General features: G+C 43.7%; 2 protein-coding genes across 6 annotated transcripts in view; one reads left to right on the top strand and one right to left on the bottom strand.

Moving 5' to 3' along the window:
• AK5 (adenylate kinase 5) overlaps positions 1-8,222 on the top strand; it is a 237,889-nt gene extending 229,667 nt beyond the window's left edge. The window contains 1 exon segment of the mRNA XM_025417943.3: positions 6,859-8,222. Coding sequence (XP_025273728.2) covers positions 6,859-6,927 — 69 coding nt within the window. The 3' untranslated portion in view covers positions 6,928-8,222.
• Positions 8,220-18,287, bottom strand: part of ZZZ3 (zinc finger ZZ-type containing 3) — a 103,184-nt gene continuing 93,116 nt past the window's right edge. For all 5 annotated transcript variants that reach the window (XM_025417939.3, XM_049111775.1, XM_025417942.3 and 2 more), the window contains 3 exons: positions 16,906-17,040; positions 14,061-14,161; positions 8,220-13,763 (listed from right to left, as the gene is read on the bottom strand). In XM_025417939.3, coding sequence (XP_025273724.1) covers positions 13,619-13,763; positions 14,061-14,161; positions 16,906-17,040 — 381 coding nt within the window. In that variant the 3' untranslated portion in view covers positions 8,220-13,618. The remainder of the gene's footprint in view (positions 13,764-14,060; positions 14,162-16,905; positions 17,041-18,287) is intronic.

Genomic DNA, 18,287 nt, shown 5'->3' with positions numbered 1-18,287 from the left:
CTCGACTATCCTAGAAAGTTCCAAGTAAACAAGGAAAATGATCAGATGTGTCTTAGAATTTTTTTGATACCTAGAAAAGCTGTCTCATGTTACACTTCAGACGAAATTTGGAGGAAGAGAAAAAAGGAGTAAAGACTTTATCATTTTTTATTTTATTTTATTTTTAAGATTTTGTTTATTCATGAGAGACACAGAGAGAGGAGGAGGCAGAGACACAGGCAGAGGGAGAAGCAGGCTCCTCGCAGGGAGCCCGATGCGGAATTCGATCCCAGGACCCTAGGATCACACCCCGAGCTGAAGGCAGAGGCTCAACCACACTGAGCCACCCAGGTGTCCCAATTTTATCATTTTTTAAAAGATTGTATTTATTCATTTGAGAGGCAGCAGTGGGAGGGGCAGAGGGAGAAGCAGACTCCCCAGTGAGCACAGAGCCCGATGCGGGACTTGATCCCAGGACCCTGAGACCACGAATCTGAGCCCAAGGCAGACGCCGAACCCACCGGGCCACCCAGGTGTCCCCAGAAGGCAAAGTTTTATTTTTTTATTTTTTTAAAGACTTATTTATTTATTTATTTATTTATTTATTTATTTATTTATTTATGATAGAGAGAGAGGGAGGCAGAGACACAGGCAGAGGGAGGAGCAGGCTCCATGCAGGGAGCCCGACGTGGAACTCGATCCCGGGTCCCCAGGATCACACCCTGGGGCAAAGGCAGGCGCCAAACCACTGAGGAAGGCAAAGTTTTCAATGTGACTTTGTAAATAGACAGTCTGCACTTTGGAAAATTCTGCGTGCAGGGAGGTGGTCAACATGCAGATGGTGCCTCACCCTAAAATTGTCGCCACGGCAGCGGGTCTTTAAAGCTGTACAGGGTAAAGGGGGGCCTGGCCCCTGCCCCCCGCGGCCTTGACAGAGAGGAGGACTCTGTGGCCTGAGCGGAGGGCTCCCCGGAGGCGTCGTTTGCATGACCCTGACTTCTGAGGACAGCGGCCCGCAGGTGCCACAGGTGCCGCAGGTTCTGCAGGTGAGGGCAGTGGCGCGGCCCGGCAGGGAGACTCTGCGGGGCTCTCAGAGGAAGGGGCGGCCCTGCCTCCCCCGCCCCGTGGCCGCTCAGGGGGAGTCGCAGGAGCCCCAGGACGTGGAGCCCGAGAGACTGAACTAAGTCAAGCCGGTTTCTCACGGCGGGGGGCGCAGGAGGAACAGCCCCGCGGGCATCGGGGAACACGATGCCCTGCTTAGGTCTGCAGATCCGCAGAAGCCAGAGGAGGTACAGACGCGGCGCGCACTTCCCAGGGCAGGGCGAGCACCGCCCTGATGCAGCGTGTGACCCGCCGGCTGCCCTCCCCTGAGACGCAGGTGCAAACCCGAGATTCAGTGGTATTTCCTGTTCACTTGCCCTTAGCTTTTTGAGGGGAAAAAAAAGATATTTTTTCTATATGGATCACTTACTGCAAGATTTTAGATCAAGTCTCAGACCAAAAAAAGATAGGTTTTTTTTTTTTTTTTTGAGATTTTACTCATTTATTCATGAGAGACACAGAGAGAGAGGAAGAGACCCAGGCAGAGGGAGAAGCAGGCTCCCGGCAGGGAGCCTGATGTGGGACTCGATCTTGGGACCCCAGGACTCCAGGGTCCCATCCTGGGCCGAAGGCAGGCGCCAAACTGCTCAGCCCCCCAGGGATCCCCGAAAGATAGGCTCGTAAAGTCAGAAGCAAACCCACTGAGCTAGCTTTCAGTTAAATGCACTAAGATGACCTGGTCCCTTCCGACTTGGCTGGCCCAGGGCTGGCGGCGCTGGGGGAGGGACGGCGGGGAGCTTGTGCCAACCGCCCCGGGCACGGAGAGTGCACGAGCGCTGCCCACGGAGCGAAAGCTCGAGGACGTCTGATTCCAGGCTTTGCACGACCACCGAGGAAGTCCCCCTCACGCAGGACAAGCGGCCCCTGGGCCCGGCCCGGCTCCCTAGGATCGGGTCCCTAGGGGGTCAACGCCAGCGCCCTGTTGCTGCTCTGTGCGCCCGCGTGGTCCGCGGCTCCAGAGGCACTCGGCAAGTTGGCTCTTCCCCATGTCCTCTGAGTCACGCACTGATACACGAAAATACAAAAGTCACTCAACGTTCCCTTAAAATATTCTCCGTGTGGGAATGTGCCGAGCACGGGGGACCCGAGACCTGCGTGTCCGCCACTGCCGAGGTCAAGGACAGTGTGAACGGCAGCGGAGCAGCCGAGCGGCCGTGATCTCTTACCTTCTCCCTCCCTCGCCCCCAGCCGGGGAGGGAACCGGGGCCGAGGTAGGGACCTGCGTTAAACACCCTTTCCCTCCTTCCAGGGTTTGATCACCAAGGGCAAGGGCAGGTTCCGCGGGGCAGAGGGCAGAGGGCAGAGGGCAGTGGCAGGCTTGCTGAAAAGGGGTGGAAGGGAGGACGGGCATGCCCTCCAAGGGTCATCTTGGACGCTCAGGTTCAAAGTCACAAGTCACCCTGGGCCACAAAGGCGAAGGGAGGAGGTACAGGACCCACTAAACCATGGGCGAGCCTGGAAAATACAGTGCTTGGGGTGGGGGGGAGGCACCAAAAACTACCTTTACTGTGCGATCCCATTTATGGGAGATGCCCGCGGCAGGCCGACCCCAGCCCGCCTGGTTTCCAGCCCCGGGCCTCCTTCCGCAGCCCGAGCAGCACGTGCTCCCCAAGCGGCGTCCCGGACAACCCCGCCTGCTTTCCCATCTCGCCCTTTGCACACGCGGGTCTCTCCCCAGAGAGGCTCTCGGGCCTCAGGATCCGCAGCCCCCCGCTGGCCTGGCGACACCGGAGCTGCCCCATGCCCCTGGCGGGCACCGCATCCCCACGGGACGTGCCCGGCTCTGGGAAGGCAGAGAGCGCGGGAGCTCGAGCCCGGTCATGGCCCGCGTGACATCAGCCCCTTTATAGAGGGGGAAACTGAGGCCCCCAGGGGACGAATGAAGCTCCCCCCGAGGTGGCATCAGGTAGCGTGGCTCGTCACACAGTGCTCTTTGCCTTACCTTCACCCCCCTGGCAGTTGTCTGATCAACGACTTTGACTTTTACGTCACCTGGGGTTGGAGCCCTACTTTAAAGACCCTTAGGTAGGGATCCCTGGGTGGCGCAGCGGTTTGGCGCCTGCCTTTGGCCCGGGGCGCGATCCTGGAGACCCTGGATCGAATCCCACGTCGGGCTCCCGGTGCATGGAGCCTATTCTCCCTCTGCCTGTGTCTCTGCCTCTCTCTCTCTCTCTCTCTCTGTGACTATCATAAATAAAAAAAAAAATAAAAAAATTAAAAAAAAATTTAAAGACCCTTAGGTGGGGCTCCCCGGGGGCTTTAGCTCAGGGCGTGATCCCGGGGTCCGCATCGGGCTCCCCCCGCAGGAGCCTGCTTCTCCCTCTCTCTCATGAATAAATAAAATCTTAAAAAAAAAAATAAAGAACACCCCCTAGGTAATCCCCGGTTATCGTCACTAACAGCCTCTCCACGATCCACAAGGGCTCAGCATTTGTGGCCTCACCCTGGGGACGGAATGTCACGTCGTGGGCAAGTGCGGGGACCGCGGGGTCAGGGAGCCGGGTTCTGGGCAGCCCCGGGCACTCAGCCAGGGCGACCCTGGGAATCCAACTGCTCCCGCGGGGCCTCCGTTAGTCGCAGGGAAGGGGGATGGCAGCAGGGGGCTCCGAGGGCGGCGTCAGTTACCTGCTGGTTCACAGGCACTGATGCTGGGGTTGGGGGAGCAGGTGTCCGGGAGGGGCTGGAGGCCTTGGGGACAGGATGGGAGAGAAGAAGGGGCCAGCAAGCAAAGGCCTATGGGAAGCCAGGGCAGGCCTGAAAACGTTTCATTAAAGATACATTTATTAATTGAAAAATAATTATTTTTCTCTGGGTGGCTCAGCGGGTTAGCACCGTCTTTGGCCCAGGGCCTGATCCTGGCGTCCCGGGATCGAGTCCCACGTCGGGCTCCCTGCATGGACCCTGCTTCTCCCTCTGCCTGTGTCTCTGCCTTTCTCTCTATCATGAATAAATAAATATTTTAAAAAATAATTTAAAATAAATAAAAGCACGCTTCATGAGTGGTAAAGTCTATCATGTTAGATGGTGGTGATGACGCCGACGAGGAGTTTCCTGGGGAAGCTTCCCCGCCCTCCCGACGTGGGGAAGGTGCTCCTGTACTTCCCGCAGGCCAGCGCGGATGCCCGTTCATTCTGCGTCTCCCCCGTCGTCGCGGGGCTGGAGCTCCCGAGATGGGGTGCCTTCGTCCTGTTCAGCTTGCTGTCCCCAGCACACGAGGCGCTGTTAGCAGCCCGGAGAGGTTTGTTGATTGAAAGGAAAAGGAAGGAGAGGGCCGCCTTGGGGGCTCAGGGCGTGACCCCGGGTTCCCGCGTCGGGCTCCCTGCTTCTCCCTCTGCCTGGGTCTCTGCCTCTCTGTCTCTCATGAACAAATAAAATCTTAAAAAAATAAAAAAAAAAAAGTGGAGGGGGCGGGGAGAGGAGAGGTAAATAGAGCAAGGTGCTGTGAGGGACCCACGCACCGCAAAGCCTCCAGATGGGGAGCCTGACTCTCCCGGAGGGACCGGATGCCACCCATTCACGGGGGAAGGGCCACTTAAATCCTTTTCCATTTCGGGGTTTTCCGTGTCGCGAGGTAGGTCACACACAGGGATGCAGGAGCAGTGTGCACAGTTTGGAGAACTCTAAAACGAACACCGTGTGACCACCCCCCAGGCCAGAAGCAGGAGAGGTGGACAGAAGCTTCCAGGCTCTCACCTCTTCCCTCCTCCCTCCAAGTGGCCACTATCTTGACGTTTATGATAATCTTCTCGCTTCTCCTTAGAGTTTACCATTCGTGTCTGCATCCCTAACCGACGGTTTAGCTTTGCGCATTCTTGGATTTTGTAGGACGTGAATCACCCTGGGTGTGTGTCCTTTGGAGACTTGCTTCCTCCCCCCACCCCCAGCTTTGGGACATGAACCCTCGTTGCTGAGTGTTTCTCCCATCATGCGACGAGGCCACCAATTTACTCATCCATCTACTGCTGATGGACTTTAGTGAGTTTTCCAGTTTGGGGCTGTTACAAACAAAATGCTTCTAGAAACATTGTTGCTCTGCCTTGTGGGATGTTTAAATGTGGTGGGTTTGGAGGCCTGGGCAGCCAGGTGGAGGGAGGTTGAGAATCATTCTGCCTTCAGGGTCTGTGAAGTCCCTAGTGTTGTGAAATCGAAACTAGTTTGCACGGAGGTAGCCGAGAGTGGAAGAAATCCGTGTTTTTCCGAGTGTGGCCCCAAATCACCTGGACAGCGTGTGAAAGATGCAGGTTAGAAGGCCCAGCTGGACTCTAGCAAAGGAGAGCGCGGAGATGACGCCTGAACAGGTTGCAGCCGGCTGGCTGGCGGCCCACCCCTCCCAGGAGTCCTGGGGCTGTCTGTCCCAGGGGTGGTGGGACACACCTCGAAAGCCAGTAAAACGTTAGGATATTTTGAGAGGACTGGGTAGGGTGCCTTTGTCCCCAGGAGGCCCACCCCCTCCCTTCCGGCCTGCCTCTGCTGTGGGGGGGCCCTACTGACGCTTGCTTCTCTACAGTCCACCCCCTGGGCCCTATTCCTGTCCTGCTCCAAATGCTCCAGAACACTCAGAAGTCTCCTTTGAACTGTATCGTCTTTCCACGAGCCTCAGCTTTACCTCAACAAGGCACCTAGTTTTTGTTTTTTTAAGAGATCTAAAAATTCACAGAATTGAACATAAAGTAGAATTCTCATGCCCTTATCCCCACACTCAACGTCCCACACGAGCACAGTTCATCACAGTCGATGAACCTACATCAACACATCGTTCTCACCACAAGTCCAGTTAGATTAGGGTTCACTCGGTGTCCACACTCGATGGATTTTGACAAATACGTGACATGTAGGCACCATTTTCACTACCATAAAAATCCTTTTCGTCACCCATTCATTCTGCTCTCCCCTCCTCAACTCTTGTCTTTTTATGGTCTCCATAGTTTTGCTTTTTCCATCGTGTCATGTGGTATGTAGCCTTCTCAGATGGGCTTCTTTCACTTAGTAATATGAATTTGAAGTTTCCCCTCAAGTCTTTTCATGGCTTCGTAACTCATTTCCTTTGAGTGGTAAGTAATATTCCATTGTCTGGACACCACAGTTCATCCACTCACGTAATGAAATCTTAGTTGCTCCTAAGTTTGGCGATGATGAATAAAGCCCCTATAAACACCCGTGTGCAAGTGTTTGCGTGGACATAAACCAAGACGTGCAACTCCTGGACTATATGGCTGAGAATGTTTAATTTTGTAAGAAGGTGCCAAACTGTCTTCCAAAGTGGCTGTATTCCCGTCAGCAAAAAATGAGCACTCCCTCTGCATCACAACTTCACCAGCATTCGGTGGCATGTTTTGGATTCTGGCCATTCTAAAAGATGTGTAGCGGTATCTCATTGAGGTTGTAATTTAGGCAAACAAACAACTACTCACTTTTTTCTCTGTGGTTTTGGGGTCTCATATTTTAAAAATTTGCACAGCAAGTTATGAGGCAGGTGATTTTTTTTTTTTAAATTAGTCTTATTTACAAATACTTACAAACATTTCTTAAGACTAATTTTGTAGGGGCACCTGGGGTGGCTCAGTTGGTTAAAGGCTCTGACTCTTGATTTCAGCTCAGGTCATGATCTCAGGGTCGTGGGATCAAGGCCAGGGTAGGGCTCTGTGCTCAGCGCAGAGTTGGTTTCAGATTCCCTCTTCCTCTCCCTCGCCTCCCTATGCTAGCGATCACTCTCTAAATAAATAGATATCTTAAAAAAAAAAAAAAAGGCTAACTTTTTTTTCCCCCTCTTAAATATAGGTAAATGCAGAGGGGACGCCAGAGGAAGTTTTTCTTCAACTCTGCACAGCTATTGACTCTATTTTCTGAAGACAAAAAAGCATGTACGTTAAGGAGAGTGGAGACAGGAAAAAATACGAAAAGGTTCATCCCTTAACACAATATGTTTCAAGTTAACCCTTTTGTGTCGTTTCTGCGCCCCCTCCCCCTCCCCAAGGCCCAATCCTGACGTTGCTGTTTGCTTCCCAACTTGACCTGAGAGGTGTCTGGAAACCATGCATGAATATTTGGTATTCTCCAACCTTTTCTCCCTAATTCAGACAGCTGTCCGCCCCCAGCACGCACACTTATCTATCCTATAGGTTGCGCCTCAGAGCTGCTAGTATGTGAACAGCAGTGCAGTGCCAGTCTGTGTCAGCTGTGACCGCAGGACTTGGGAGTCTGACCGTTTGGTTTCTAGCAAACAGGGGGTGAGCACCCAATTCCCCATCACATTCTCCTTTCTCACCCCGAGATTTACATGCTGTTGCCTGAAGGGCCTTAATAGGAGGGGCAGGCCTGGGCATCGCAACTAGTGGCTATGTCCTCAAGTCTCATCCACTAGCAGTAGCTCGGAGCCAGAGACTGGGTTGAGAACTGTTGATAAACTTGCTTAAATGTGAAAACTTGGTAAGAAATAATACAATGTGAAGTTGTATAGCTTTTTCCAAGACAGTAAAACTCACACTAGTCGCCAATGACACTTGTCCATTCATTTTTAGGAAGCTGGCTACTTGGAATACTGTCATAATGGCTAAGAAAACAAATTGGATAAACTGTCTAACCTAATCCCTTCAGTACCTGGTGGTGCATTTCAGCAACTGCACTTGAACACTAAGGACCAAAAGTAACTGAAAGCATGAGGTGATTTCTTACTGCATCCACCAGACTAATGTCAACTTAGTTTTGATTTGACATGATCACCCATTTACTTATTATTACTGTCGAGCAAGTAAGACATAAAGCAACAGTAACCGAACTAATGAGGGTAGGAGAGGCAGGTCAGTCCCTGGCGTTGAACAGATCCCAGGCCTTTAATGGGGTCGTGCAAACCTTGTCTGTATGTAAAACTGTATTTTCCTTGCTTCAAACCAGTGAAGTCTGGGTTCTCTTTTGTGCTATCAGTTGCCAAAACAGAGCTTCTTATATATTCTACTGGAATAACTGCATCTTCCATTCAGTCACTACAAAAGCCCATAGTTTCAGTTTGCATGACTTTCTCCCCCCCCCCCCCCCTTCAATGGTTGTGTTGATAAGGATCCAATTCTGGGACAGAATTGTTATTTTTAAAGTCATTTTTTTTTGAAATGGATATGTACAAATAAAATAAATGGAACACAACATAACTCTTTTTCTATTTATTTGTAACTCACATCATTCTGGAAAGCACTTGAAGCCTTATTCCAAACAGAATTAGAAGCAAACACAGTAATAGTTGAGATTTAGGATATGCTCATATGGTTTTAATCTTGGCCAGAGATCAGTTTTGAGCTATTACAGAGAGAATTCTCAGTGTACTCATGATACATGGTAATTTTTGTATTTCCTTTTGCTCTAGCAGTCATTCTTAAACAGAAATGTCAGTGTTTGCTAAAGAAGAAATTAAACTTCTTTGGTTACAATTATGCCTCTAGTACCAAAAAGGGGCATGTTCCTACAACTCACACAGTTGTCAAAATACTTCATTACCACCCCAGTTGTCACACTCTCTATGTGGGGCGGGGGAGGGACAAGGAGCATTTCAGCAAATTAAAGAGACTTAGAAGATGAAAATTACCAGTTATGCCAAAAACACAAAATGACTCTTTGTAGGGATTAACATTCTTTAAACACATACCACATATTGGCAAACACAGTCCAGGCCTACCACAGCTCTAACAGCTTGAGTAAGGGAAATGAGATAGTAGGGCAGCCCACAGGGGAAGGAAAAAAAGAAAAAGAAAAACCAGCTGGGAGTAGATGGCTTTGCCCCTAAAGAGTATCCAGAGATGCAACAGACTGCTAAAACTCGTTACTGATGTGGGTAGCGTGAAATGACATCGCTACCTTAAAAGTCACAAGATTTTAAAACCAGGAAAGGATCTTAGAGGGATCTGCCTAACAAAAGCCCTTGTGTGAATGTAAATAAGACATCAGAACAGGATCTAAACTCCTTCACAATGGTCCACATTCACCTGCTCTGGCCCCGCACCCCGTATCACCCCATCAACTACACTCTCCTCTTGCTCATTTGGCTCAAGCTACACTGGCCTCTTACTGCTGCCTAAACAAGCCACGCTCTTCACTTGCTCTCCTTTTGCCTCTTCCTCCAGGTTATTCACAAGCTAATTCCTTCATTCTGTCCAGGTCTCTGTTCAAATTTACACTTGTCATCAAGACATTCTTTTATTATTCCATCTGAAATGACAGACAGGTCCCCACTCCTCTATCATTTTTCTTCAGGCGCTATTTTTTCTTCATGGCATTTATCTCTGCCTAACTTTACAACATATTTTATATGTACTTGTTCACGGCTATTCTTCTACATTAGACGATAAGCTCTATAAGGCCAAAGCGTTATATCCTCAGTTCCACACATGGCATTATTATTGAGAGCTAACGTTTAAATCCTCTGAACCTTAGTTACTTCACCTGTACGGTAGAGATCACCATAATAAGCACCCTCATAGAGGTGTGGTGAGAATTAAATCAGTTAATAATACATCTGAATCATTAACTAGTTCCTAAAGTTCAATAAAACGTGGTTTTTAGTCAACATTTATTTACTGAGTGCCTCACTGACAATTGGGACTGGGACCCAGAATTTCTACTCTAGTGCCCTTTCACTCTAAAAACATGGCAGAGAACCAAGATACATGGCCTAGCTGGGGACCCAGAGAGAAGCCTAATCTTCTCAGCCACCCAGGGTTGAACTACATCTTCCAGATAAAATAGGATGAATTCTTCAGTCCTCTCAGGGCCCTGGAAAGATCTGAGGCAGGCCTCTAAGGGCCCCCATAGGCACTTACAGACACATTCAGACATTAAGTGGTGTCTCCTACTTTCCTGGAGAAAAAAATATAACTCATCAAAACATGGATCATACTACCAATAAATATCTACTTGAAAATCTACTAAGAGCCAAGCAGGCCATAGGGATACAGGTCGACATGGATGGTCTCTGTCCTCATGGTGCTAAATGTGATACTACTCTCAAAAATCCATTTAATCGGCTACATGAAAAGTTAAAAAAAAAAAATTCATATTTTGGGGGAGGGATCATATCAACAGAAGTGTATTTTCATAAGGTTAGGAAATAAAAACATTTCATAGCCTAAAAAAGACAATACCTCCATAATCGTCGTGAGAAAAAAAAAACCTACTTGTTATTTGGGGACTTCCAATTCTACCCACTACACCTAGAACAACAGCTTTCAAACTGTTATTCACATTAAGAAATAGTTTATATAGCATGCCACAGTTACAACTAAAAAGGGAATTTCACAAAAGAGTATTTATCCTTACTACCTGTGAAATACTATTTTCTTTAAAAAAGAAAAAAAAGTTCTTCATATCTCAGTATATAATTGTGTTCTGTAATGTAATTTAAACAAAAGGGAAAAAGGGAGAAGACTGGATAAGGCATACTGTTAAGTGAGAGGCACCAAGCAAGCAAGGAAACTCTGTCTCAGGCAGGAGGCTTTGCCTAAAGCCTCATGATTACACGTCAAATCAAATTAGAATATGTAAATTCTATGCACTTGTGGTTTTGTAACTCCCGAGGCAGACTATTTCCCCATCTGCAGATCTGCCTCTATATTCTGTGCTGTGAACCCGGGCCTGTACGAAGGTTTGTAACTCCAGGAACCACACCACACCAGAAAAACAAGACTGAAAAGCAACCCTGCACACTTCCGCCTCCACCACCTTAGTGACGCCTGACACAAAGGGGAATATTCTTGCTCCAGAAAGTGAGTAGTGACTCTGGAGCAGTCTGTCTAGGTTAAACTTTACTAACTCTATGACCTTATTAAGCAAGTCATTTAACCTGTCTGGCTAGATCTCCTCATATGAAAACAGGATAATCAACGCACCTTTCTCCTAAGGCTGGGAGAATTAAATCTGCTACTATATGCTTGCTTGGCACATAGTAAGCACTTAATTAGTATTTGCTATTATTATTAGTGCACATGACACCAATCAAAACTTCCTCTGCCTAAACCTTAGAGCAGTGGTTTTAGGTGTCATTCAAAGTTCCTTCAGTTCTTAGCAAATAACTTGAACACATCTCAGGAAATACAGTTGACCTACTGAATACCACTCAATACACAATGCTTTAACAAGTCTGTCTGTGTTGTCTCTTAAAGCCAATACTTCTTTGTAGGAGATGCAAGGACTACTTGCAAAAGACAGCCTTGCCCCTTCCTGCAGTCTGCAAATTAGAACGACAACACGTTACTACTACTACTACTATTACTACTACTACTACTATTACTAACTCTAGAGCCTTTTAAAGCCAAGACTATATGCTTGGAGCTGAAAAATGCAAAATAAACACATCTTTACTCAAGCAGAAAATAATCTTCTTTGCCACTTAAGTTTCTCAAAATCTCTGCCCTTGAAAAATATATTTAAGTGGATTTATTTAGTGTATTGTTTACATCAGAATTGTATCACACACAGTCCTCTTCCAAAGCTTCCAAGCTTCCAAAGCTTATTATACTTTATGGGATTTTTTTAATGGACCTGAACGGTTCTCCAAAACTAATCATAGTATTATCTCTGTCTTGCTCATAGTAGCTGTCTTGCTACAAGTTGAAGGTAGATTTCCTGGCATAGTCACTTAACATTTAATATCAAAATGCCCAAATGTTAATGATTCCCTCTTCTCCCAACTAATTAATTCCAGGGTGAGAGGTTAAGCTCAAGTCCATTTCCTGTTATTCCTGATGTAATATATTTTATCAACATCATCAGTAATCTTTAATCAATATATTACTTTAAAATCTTCATATTTCTATATTTAAAATTATATTACTTTTTTCAATTAAAAAAATTCAAGGTATGATTTTAGTACCTCACAACATACTGAAGAACTAGTAAATAATGTTCCCTTGATTTAAAATTGGAAAAAACTCTAAAAATTAGCTGAGTATTAATATTAATCTTAGAATATTTATATCATCTCTTTCAACAGTTAATGATTGCCAGTGAATACAGTGATCTTCAAAAACCATCTGCTTAATTAACACGTGGAGGGGGGCTTACTTTCATCAAAAAAGAATAAGAGTAAAAAAAAAAAAAAAAAAAAAAAAAGAGTAAGAGTAAAATTTTTCAACCTTAAGTTTTCCCATCCGGACATTAACAGTGGCCTCTTTAACCATGGTGTGTGTTCTTCTTGTAACCTAACTTAATTTAGTGTCTCAGCACACACTGAGTAAAAATATAACCATCTTTTCAGAGAGCTTCTCACATTCAACCCATTTCCATAATACTAGTCCTTACTCTTTTTAAAGGACAGAAAGGTAAAGCAACCCCTTAAAAAAAAATTTTTTTTTGGTTTTAACACTAGTAAAAAAAATCCAAAATCTAACCAAAAGGAAGTCACAACAAGCATTCTATAATATAAACAGACAGTATCCACATAGTTTATTTCTCACAGTTCTCCTGACAAATGAACATTATTCAAGAACATACTGTATACACAGATAAGAAGAAACATACAAAATGTTTTAAATGATGCACAACAAAATCCAGCAGTATAAAAGAATGCATGTGAACTCTTGCTCACTGCGCAGACTAAATTTAATCACTTGTTTAAATAGTAATAAAAATACAATCTTTTATGGATCTTGTGCAGACTACAAAAGAGGGAAATTATTACCATATATATGATTTTTATATTAGGCAGTTTTCTTTGATGAGTTGCACTGACAACTCCAAATACAGAGGCAGAAGGCTGTGTATTTTAAAGGAATTAATGTTGTGAATTAGAGACTTTACACAGTTACTACCACTGGCACTTTTCACCATAGTTTGTACACATCACATGATCATCTTATATAACATTACATTTAAAAAATATATCTGAGTGACAATTTTATAACATTCACACACCATGAGCTGGTTAAGGAAGCAATGCCACAGTTGCCTCCTGTAGTGCTTCGCTGTTGGTAATAAGGACAGTTCATTGTGGTTAAAAGAAATTAGACATCAATATGGTTAAGCAGCTCCGATTTACTAAAGGCCATCAGCGGCCACCACTGGGACAGTGAGTTCTTTTAAAGTGTATATCCTAGAAGCAAATACCATCATTGGTTAAAACTTTGTCTAAGAAGTCAGCTTCTGTGCCGAAAACTATTTTCACAAAACTGAAAGCTACTAAACTGTTTTAATATAAATACTTTGTCTTCTCATTATCCTATTTATGACCGAGTTCTTTGAAACCTTTGGAATTTACTCTCTCTTTAATGTGTGCTCTCGTTTCCATCTCACCCATTTAAGATCACCACCTGAAAGGCTTTAGGGTGGTGATGAGAAATTCACCAGGGAAACCCTTTGCTCACCAGGAATGTTCAGCTGCTGAACAGTGATCTAGAGTCACAACGGTGCAGAGCTGGACTTGACGAGAACACTCAGGAAGCTGTCATGCTGTGAGTGTCATTCAGGGAAAGCAGAGAATCTTTCCAAACTGTGCACATAATTCACAATGATACCATTGCTATGTGTTGAAGAGGACTAGTATATGATGTTCTCTTCCATGTCATCTGTTTGCTGGAAAGTAGTTTGGGTCAAGGTAATTATAACTGGTGCCCTGGGACACACAGTAGTCTCTGTCTAAGAATGTCTCTGACCTATAAACAGGTTCTAATTGGTGATCTTCCTTGTGAATATCTGTTTCATGTAGGCTGCAGAGAAAACACACACACACACATCATTACATGACACTGGATGCATTTTTGTCTAGACATTACAAAACTTCCTCATAGCTCTACCTATTTAAATCCATTAATCTAGCAAAATCTCTAATGGAAAGTTATTCAAGATGTGATATAATTAAAGAAAATTTCTTAATTGCCTCGAACAACACAGTTTAATCCACCAAACGTGATCCTTTTCTAAGTAGTTTAGAAATCAAATTCACCAGTGGCTGAGAAGCTCTTTACTGGTTAAAATGTGGCACCTACAGTGAAGAAAACACTTACCAGTCTGAACAAGAATCACAGAAATCCAAAGACATTTCTGGAGGACAATCCTGGCAGTGCCACCGAACGCCCTGGATAGGTTCTATGCCACAGTTATCACACTATGGAAGTTTCAGAGAGAAAAAATATTAAACAACATTGTTACAAAACCTTTTTTTCCTGCTGGGAAACACAAACACAAAATGTGCACAGAAACATCCTCTCCTCCCTCCCCATGCACTAGACAGCAGAACATAAAAACTTGTCAGTTAAACACAATTTCTAGCAACCTAGCAGAAATTCCATCCATTCAAGATACAAGTACAGGTGGGTGAGAGAGACATTCTAATAACTGAGGGATAACCTTCAATATGCTTTAATTTATTTTTTAAATTCTTAAAGTTTAAAATTTTTTTTTAAATTCTTAAAGTTTTTATTTTAATTCCAGTACAGTTAACACACACTATTCTATTAGTTTCAGACATATAATATAGTGATGCAACAATTCTATACATGACTCAGTGCTCATCCTGAGAGGTATACTTTTTTTTAAGTTGATTATTTTTTTAAAGACTATTTATTTATTTATTTGAGACACAGAGATGTAGGCAGAGGGAGAAGCAGGCTCCCTACAAGAAGCCCACTGTGGGACTCGATCCCAGATCCTGGGATCACGCCCTGAGCAAGGCAGAGGCTCAACCGTCGAGCCACCCAGGGGTCCCTGAGAAGCATACTCTTTACTTTTTAAAATTTTAAGTAAATCCCCTGCAAATCTGGATTGATTATTAATAACTGTTTACTTTAAACGGACTTCAGACCAGGGTATAATGACTGTGACTGAAAGCCATAGTTAAAACTACACAAATACATTACAGAACTACTGAACAAGCTATTGTTAGTGAACCCAGGTAAACACAAAGTCCTCTCTAAACTTTTATCAAATTACTCTTCAAAGCCTGAAGAACCCTAATACCAATGCCTATCACACAAAGAAAAGGCAGATCTAGCTCCTTCCCAGTGTGGTGGCATCGTGGTAGCCCGTAGCCTCTCCTGGGCAATTCTGAAAATCAATCTCATTTCTAGTTGCTTTGATCATCAGGCCGACCAGAGTGGCTGACAGATGAGTAAACAAGCCACAGCTGGGTTTTACAACAAAATTTTGAGAAGTGGAGAGTTTCCTCTTGAAAGGCCAGAGATACCAATTAGGAAAATTTCTATTGGAGAAGCAGGGTTATGGAAAGACCAAGAGGAAAAAAAAATCATTTAATATAGTCTAACTAATGGCCATATAAGAGGTTCAGCGGTATAATAATTTTAAGTTTCCGTGTATCGGTTACAGCACATATCAGTATGTTTATATGTATACCGCTACCAGCAACTCTTACATAGTTCCTGGTCTCATTTTTACTTCCTCCAATCTCACCAAGTACAGTCAATTCTAAAGGCCCAAGTATTCTCAAACGTGTCAATCTGATCTCTCAATTTCCACAGCCACCAATCAAGCCCAGGGCATTCTTAACTTTTGTCTAAATTACCAAAAGAATGTCTAACCAGTCTTCCTGCCTCCAGCCCCACCTTCTTATTCATTCTCCATACTAAGTCCAGAATGATCTTCTCCTTCACTTAATTTTTTTCAGTTACATACATAATACATGAATACATTACTGTTTACAAAATTTAACAATATAGTAGTGAGAGATTATCCACTCTAAACTCAAAGACTATTAATACTAATAGTTTAAGTATTAGGAATGATTTTTATGAAATGCAAATTTCATGTTACTCTCTGATTAAACTTCTTCTTTGGTTCTTCAACACTTCAAGGAAAGTTTAAACTCCTCAGCAAATCTCCAAGGCATCTGAATAGCCTTACTACTCTCCAGTTCTCTAGTCATACTCAGCTATTTTACTAATTTAACTTCTCTAAATTCCTTATGAGATGAAAACAGAATAAGGACAGAAACTAAGTCCATCTTGCTTACTAGTGAATCTTTAGCACTTAAGCAAAGTGCCTGGAACATAATAATGGGTATTTCAAAATTTTGTGAAATGAATGGACATACTTCTACTAGCCTGGAAGGGGAAAAGAAATTTCTGATCTATGAACAGCAACAAAGAGAGAAATAGGTCCAATGGATGAAAGGATAAAATAAAAAAGTCATGCACACAATGAAGTATTATTCAGCCACAAAAGAGAAAGAAATCCTGCTATTTGTGACAACATGGATGAGAAAGTAGAGGACATTATGTGGAGTAAAATAAACAACAGAAAGGAACAAGTGCTATACGATCTCACTTATATATGAAAACAAAAAACTCAAACTCATAGAAGCAGAGAGTAGAGTGGTGGTTGCCAGGGGTTGACAGGTGGGAGAAATGGAAAGAGGTCAGTCAAATGATACAAATTTTCAATTATAAAACAAGTAAGTTCTGGAGATCTAATGTACAGCCTGGGATTAGTAATATAGTACGGTAGACTTGGAATTTGCTGAAAAAGTACCTAAGTGTTCTCACCACACACATACAAAAAACCTAACTATGTGAAGTGCTGTTTTTGCACCTGAAAATTTTGTACACCTTAAATATATATAATTTTTGTCAGTTATATATCCGTAAAGATGGGAGTAAGAAAAGGAAATAGACAAAAAAATCTCATATTTTACCTCAAAATATCTGTATGTTTGTATTCTTTCCACTGAATCATAAACCTATTAACATAGTATCTACAGCACACTACAGTTAAATGAACAGTACTAGAGCTAAACTTACTTTTATCTGTGTGCTGGAAGTCTGGATTTTAAAGCTTCAGAAACTACCTTAAATCTTTTATCACCCTTTCAAAAACTGAATAAATGATAGAATTTACCTTGAAGCCCACATGTTGTACAAATCCACTTTCAGCTTGCATCTGCTGGAGTTTCTGCTTCTTTAACTTTTTAAACTGTAATAGTTCCTTATATTCAGGTAAATTCCTATACATGATAGGAATACTTTCTTCGTCCTAATAAAAAAGAGAAAACGAAAATGTTTGATAATTAAAATGAACTAAGTATAAGAAATACTGACAGAATATTTTCCTATTAACAAAATATTTTTCTCTTGTAAGATACCTCACCTTATAGGGCTCATAGAAAATAAGTGCTGCTTTTACGAATATTTTAGACTAATACTTTTGGAGGGCTTCTGCTTTTTTTTTTTTTTTAAGATGTACGTATGTATGTATGTATGTATGTATGTATGTATTTGAGGAGGTAGAGGGGCACAGAGAGAGGGAAAGACAGTCTCAAGCAGACTGCACACAGCACAGAGGCTGCCGCGGGGCTCGATCTCACAAACCTGAGATCACGACCTGAGCTGAAACCAAGAGTTGGCCACTTAGTTGACTGTGCCACCAATGCACCCTGGAGGACTTCTGAATTCAGTAGTAATACTGAGTTACAGTAGACCATCTAACAAAGTACCAGGGGATGACTCCCACCTCTGCTGTACATGAATGCAGGCTCAACCCCATCCCAACACATTCATGGCTACTTGAGATACTCTTTACAATCTATTTCTACTGATCTGCAGGAAGCTTCTCTTCTCTGAAAGATTTTTATACTTCCTCAAGTAAATATAACATTTTCTTAACCATGAGCAAACCCCAACCTCTGCTCTGTAGTCTCAATGACCAAGGCAGTACATTCCTGTCTTACCCAAGAGGATAAAGTAAATCACAATTATTTAGAAGAGAGTACAAAAAATGAATACTAAAAACTACATAAATATATGAAATTGCTACATAAATCACTAACTGCCTCAGACTTATTCTCCCAATTTATTTGTGCTCTGCCATCATTGATCTATTTCTTCCCTTAGCTACCTCATGACTGATCCCATGGTCACTAATTTCCAGTGTTCCTAAAAGCATCTACAATTCATGGACCCCATCCACATTCTATCAATTACGGTGCAGACAATTCCTTCCATTCCTCCTGTTCCTCATGTTAGGTACTATTAACTACAATGTTGCTTTTATGTCAAGGAAACTGCTGTTTACAGATATTGTAACATTTACCCAAGGTCTCACAATTAGTTGCAAAGTCCTGATTTGAACCCAGAGTTTTCTAAATATTTAACTCCTTACACACTCAGCAACCTAAGGCCTAAATTTAAGAGTTTTTCATAATTTTTCACTATCTTATATCTAATCCAACCAAATCTGTCAGTATTTAATACTTTCTAAAATCGTTCGAATCAGTCCTCTCT

Source organism: Canis lupus, chromosome 6 (genome assembly GCF_003254725.2).
Source record: "Canis lupus dingo isolate Sandy chromosome 6, ASM325472v2, whole genome shotgun sequence".
In the NCBI taxonomy this organism is placed as follows: Eukaryota; Metazoa; Chordata; class Mammalia; order Carnivora; family Canidae; genus Canis; species Canis lupus.
This window is presented reverse-complemented; position numbering and strand designations above follow the sequence as displayed.